Source organism: Engraulis encrasicolus, chromosome 2 (genome assembly GCF_034702125.1).
Source record: "Engraulis encrasicolus isolate BLACKSEA-1 chromosome 2, IST_EnEncr_1.0, whole genome shotgun sequence".
In the NCBI taxonomy this organism is placed as follows: Eukaryota; Metazoa; Chordata; class Actinopteri; order Clupeiformes; family Engraulidae; genus Engraulis; species Engraulis encrasicolus.
In genome coordinates this window covers 31143517-31149461 of record NC_085858.1, presented here as the reverse complement: position 1 = coordinate 31149461, position 5945 = coordinate 31143517, and the positions used below count along the sequence as shown (strand labels likewise).

Here is a 5945-nt window from a genome sequence, read left to right as displayed (position 1 = left end):
TCTCTGTCTTTCTCTCTCTCTCTCTCTCTCTCTCACACACACACACATACACACTCTCTCTCTCTCTCTCTCTATTCTCTCTCTCTCTCTCTCTCTCTCTCTCTCTCTCTCTCTCTCTCTCGTCTCAAAATGGTGTAAGCTTGAAGAAATGCTATCACTTATCTGTATATGATCTCTGTGCTAGAAGGAGGATCTTTTAAAGCCCACCACCTTGCATCCACCCACCATCATGGTGCAATGCTTGACTGAAGAAAAAAAAATGACAGAATGCTTTTCATTATGTAAAAAATACATTTAATCACCATCTCGGAGAAATACTGTAGAGTGACTGTTTGTATGCTGTTGTTGGTCTGGTGTGGAGAAAGAATCAGAGGTGATTCCTCCCATACCTGTATATGTTAGCATGTATAATTCATTCACAGGCTCGCTCAATAAACAGCATTTTCTGAGAAAACAAACATGAACATGTCATTCTCATGTCATGAACATGAACTTTGTCTGAGGTTGACTAAAACTCAACCAGAATGTTTTTTTTTTTACTAATGCAAGAGAGGGAGAGAGAAAGTGATGTCATCTGAGAAATCCCTTTTAAGAAAAAGCAGAATGATCATGATGCTGAACAGATCCAGAATCCACATATTTACCGGTAAATAGTCTTAGCTATTCCCATATCAACATATACACACATTGCATTGTTTCACATGTCAGAGACAGTTGTTTTTGTTTGTTTCTTTCTTCTCTTCTTTTCCCACACACTTTGACATCTCTTTTTTTTAAAATCTGTATTGCATGTGGTCCCCAAACAACATGTGTACGTGTACACCAACGTGATGCTAATGAAATAAGGGCATCTCCCATTTACATGATACTCAGACATCACCAGAATCACTCAGACTCTTTTCTCCTTCAAATCTGAGTACAGTACATCTAAGTACAGTATGGCTTATAACAAGGGGACTGTGGAGAGGATCTGTATGAGAGGTCATAGCTGTGTGACATCTGCACCAGAAACACGCACACACACCCACACACACACATGAACGCACGTATACACTCACACGCGCACACACACACACAAAAACACACGCACACACACACACTCACACACACACACACACACACACACACACACACACACACACACACACACACACACACACACACACACACACACACACACACACACACAGGACGGCTTCATTTCAACGTTGTTATGACAGCTGCTCCAAGCAACCCACTCAGCATGGCGACATCAGTGTCAAGCCGAGCATATGATATCTGCAGAATGCTCAATTAAAGCTCTTGGGAGGAAAAAAAACATAACAAACAAAACCTGAGGTCGAAACTTGGAAAATATGTGTTGTTATTTTCTGGCCAAAACAATAAGAGAATGAAATGCCTTCTCTTTTTGCTGTCATGAAGGTATGGTGGCCAGTTGGGGACAATTTTCCAATACCAGTATGGTGGCCTTGAGAGGTACCTATCCAAGAGGTCTCAAACAACTGGCTAAACATCCGGACAAGCAAAACCCATCCTGTATGTCTCTCTCTCTCTCTCTCTCTCTCTCTCTCTCTCTCTCTCTCTCTCTCTCTCTCTCTCTCTCTCTCTCTCTCTCTCTCTCTCTCTCTCTCACTCTCTCTCACTCTCTGTCTCTCTCCCCCTCTTTTCATTTGCACAATTAGGATAAAGGAGTGCTGCTTAATCCATCGATGGCTCCTGATTGGATTGAGGTGACCCTTTAGAGTCACCGCCGTGTGATTCCTCCACCTTAATTGACAGGATGAGTAGCAATTTAGCTATTGATCCACCTGGAGGAGTAGCAATGTGTCAGCCGTAGAGCACCATCGACCAGGCACACTGGAGCCATTTCCCCCGTCTCTGAAGCCAGAGATTGGAGCCATTCTATACTATAGGACGCAATGGCAGCGGGCAGGGAAACAAGACGCACTGTAATATTTGATTATTCGGTATGTATGACGGCCGGGGCCTGGCTGGCTGTGCAGCCCCTCTGGTTCAATTGCCTCCCTCGCTCTGACTTGTTAGCAGAAGCCGCCAGACAGATTTAATGCACTGACAAATTTGTCTCTTCCTCTCTTCAGAGATACCCGTAACAGACTCACAGCGGCGTTCAACCGTTGCATTTTTTTTCCCCCTCCTCCACATATTAGGCTACTGTATTTTTTCTAAGAAGGAATAAAAAGCCTGGGAAATCTTTTGGTTGAATTCCTCCTCGGTAATTGTGCTTTTCGGGCTTTTGTGGCATCTATGGACCTCTGATTTCCTGGATGTCTTTTCTCTCTCCAATGCTCTCCATTTCGAAGTGCAAAAACAACTACCGAGCTTTGTAGACTAGGCTTTTTTTAGAATTTCATGACAAATTATCAACATAATAATAATAATAATAATAAAAAAACATGAATGCACAAAAGGTCATGGAGATGTACCGATAGGCAGCTTAGTGAGTTAATTGCTTACAAATAAATTATTATAAAATAGACTTCTGAACTTCTTTAAAACAACAACAAAAAAACAAATATCTCTGGAAATGTTCACATCTCTCTCCCATTTCTGCTGTCCATTTCAGTGTCTTCAGGGCGTAACATTTTAAGCTACCTAACAACCACGACCAAAACACTCTTGAGTCTCTCTCTCTCTGTCAGCAGTCAATCCCAGCCAAAGTCGTGGCCCGTCATGCGATAGAACTTCTTATTGAAGGGCCTGTAGAAGTCCCTCAGGCTCTGCACCACGCCGGGGTCTATGCTGGGGTGGGTCCTCCCTTTGGTCTTGCCCAGGCAGTGGGGCTTGCTGTTGCTCTCCGGCCTCTTCAGACACGGGAAGCCCTTGGCCGGGTTGAAGTGGAAATGTTCCTCCGTGACGACCCTGCGGAGGCCCAGAAAGTCCTGGACGCGTGCCATCTCCCCGGCCGGGTCGCTGATGAGCCGCTCGCCGCTGACGAACAGCAGCTGCGCGGCGGGGAAGAAGGCGAGCCAGCGCTCCAGGTGCCGGGCGTACATGCCGATCTGCACCGCGCTCCACGAGGCGTCGATCAGCCCCGCCGTGCGGTTGCGGAAGGTCAGGCTCTCGAAGGAGGGGATGTCGGGCTTCTTGGAGCGTGTCTGCGTGTAGTCCGAGATGGCCCGCGTCACGGGGTCGCGCACCACCACGATCAGCTTGGTGTCGGCGGACATGGCGTGGATGCGGGCCGGCACCTCGCGCGTCACAAAGTAGCTCGGCGTCTTCTCCATGGTGATCTGGCCCTCCACCGTCTTGGGCATCAGGTCTCTGTCGAGGGAGAGAGAGAGCAAAACGAGACAGATTAGAAAAAACATGTTGAAATGAAACAACATGTTATATACACACGTTATGAAACAACATCAGTTCATTTCAGTTGAATGTCATGGACACAAATCAATGAGATTGCATGCATGCACACATGCACACAAACACACACACACACACACACACACACACACACACACACACACACACACACACACACACACACACACACACACACACACACACACACACACACACACACACAGAGGCCTTGCTATTACAAGCCCCTCGTAGGCACAAACACACAGCAGTGGGATATTGTTAGAAAACCTTGTGAATTGTGATTGCAGTGATTCAATGTGAACAGAGTTGTCAGCTCTCAGCACAAGTGACTGAATAACACCCTTCACAAACAAAACGACAGAAAAACACTCAAACATCTCTTCTTATTCTCTCTAATTTGAGTTTTAGGCTACACAGACTCAGGCTTCTGTTGACCTCCACCACACTCGTCTTCTCCTCACCAAGCCACTAGTTTCCACTGAAAGACATAGTATATATACAAGCGAAATACTTAACAAACCCCAAAGCAACAGCTGTCTCGTTCACCCTATTTTGCTCATGTTGGAGACACTTTGAATGCTTTCCCCCCTGCGGCGAGCAATTGTAAAATCTGTGTCCTTAAAAAACTCCCGGCAAAACATTGTCAGAAAATCCATTTGGTCACTTTTGCTTATGCTTTGGAGGAGGACTTAATTCAAAACAATAAGGCAACATGCTGGGTATAAAACAGCAGAGGCGGCTGAAGCAATCGCAGAGCCCCACTCAGGCTGGGATACTGCCAGCCTCGTGTTTACGCCACACAAAGAAGACTAAAGTGGCATCTTAAGAAGAGGGAATGGGAGAAGATGGACTGGGAATACGTTTGGAAACATGTCCACTTAAGTAAACAGCATGGTAAGCAAAGACTAATGAAGAGAATCTGGATCCTCTCCCATAGTCCAGGCTTTGAATTCAATTTTGAAACTACAGCTGCCCATCGAAATCCTCCCATAGCCATTCTAGAATTCTCAAAAGCTGTCTGCCCTTTTAACCTGTTAAGTCACAGCGTTAAAACATTTGCTGTTACGAGAATGGCAACAACCAAGTCATGGTGCATTACTAAAAACCCTGTGTTATGTCACAATAGTATAGTACTATGGTGGTTAACTTTTCAATGACTATTACAGCTTTCCACTGGTGGAACGGTTTGCATCATGGGGCTTCAAAAATGCCATACAAGGAAAATGTGTGAAAACTGACACAGTCATTACGGGTGTCCTTCAGAATCTACACAGCGTGTAGGAGAGGGCAGCTTCACCGCAATAGGTAGGTGACACTCCTGTGTACACACACCGTATGAGTGCAGAATAAATTAAACAGGCATGGCTATTAATTATCCAATCAGTCACAGCAACGTCCATCCATCCATAAACGACAGACGGGCTGGCATAACAGAGCACATAACACAGAGAAAAAAATGATAGTTGTGCACTGAAGCGTACTGTATATCTTCTAACCATTTATCCAGACTGTGAAGCGGTCTGTCCCTCTCTGAGCATCTCTTTCCACTTCTTCGGTCCTGTTCATGGTTTAAAGACCAATTCCCCTCATCTGACATCATTGCACATTCAACTGTAATTGCAAAGCATGTTGGGACCGGATTGAAAGGCGTGTGGTTGAAATGTGTTTACTTTCTTAATTATGACTGTTGACTTTGGGTGCTTCCCTTTTCCAGAGCACTTATATCATTGGTAATTGTGACTTTCCTTTCTGATGTTTCTGCCCAACCAGGCACAGAACAACATAACAGCACACCTTTTTTTCAGGGGGGGGGGGTCAACTTTGCCTTGGTGGGCACAGCACCAAAGGTGTAGGTTTGGCTCAAAAAGTGGTGGGGACATATCAATCGCAAATGGTCCGGATATGCTGTTTTTGCATTATATTTGTGAAAGAATGGTAGGGATAAGCTAGGTTTATCTGGAAAGTGGTATGGACATGTCCCCACCGCCCCCCCCTAAAATTACGCCCTTGCACAGCACCACTCCGGTTGGCACGGCTGGTATTGTGAGTGTAACTTCCCTCAATGGCACATGAGCCTCTCTAACACCTGGAGCAAGCGATGGTTTAAGCAGGCCAAACAGGATTTGAGCCTTTTAAGCCAAGCATTACAGAGCACTACGTACGTAGATCTACATCTGACAGACAGAGAAAGACAGATGAGTGGGACACACTGGTATATTTAAAGGAGTTCAACAACAACAACAACGAACAACACAATAAAAGTCTTTTCATTTGTTGATTATTATGACTCGCTTCACCGTCCATCATCCATGTGCTATATTTAAGCCAAAACATGAGTCAGGGTACATTACTCAAAGGACAGTGCTCTAACAACGTCAAACAGCTGCAGTGAATTGAAAGCGAGTGACAATCGATGCTTTAGGAGCAGGAAGGGGAAAAAAAAACAAAATTAGCATAGTGGTTAGAGATGCATTTATGCTCTAAATGTTTGTCCTCCGAGACTTGGTGGCGGCATAAAATGCAACCAATTACAAGATGCTGAGGAGGAGGAGGACGGGATTGCGGAGGAGGAGAGAGGAGAGCAGACGGAGATGGAGGAGGAA

The 5945-nt window shown here is 45.2% G+C and overlaps 1 protein-coding gene across 1 annotated transcript in view; it reads right to left on the bottom strand.

Annotated features, from left to right (window-relative positions):
- Positions 1-2473: 2473 nt before the first annotated feature.
- Positions 2474-5945, bottom strand: part of hs3st3b1a (heparan sulfate (glucosamine) 3-O-sulfotransferase 3B1a) — a 13433-nt gene continuing 9961 nt past the window's right edge. Inside the window, exon 2 of the mRNA XM_063214798.1 lies at positions 2474-3282. Coding sequence (XP_063070868.1) covers positions 2664-3282 — 619 coding nt within the window. The 3' untranslated portion in view covers positions 2474-2663. The remainder of the gene's footprint in view (positions 3283-5945) is intronic.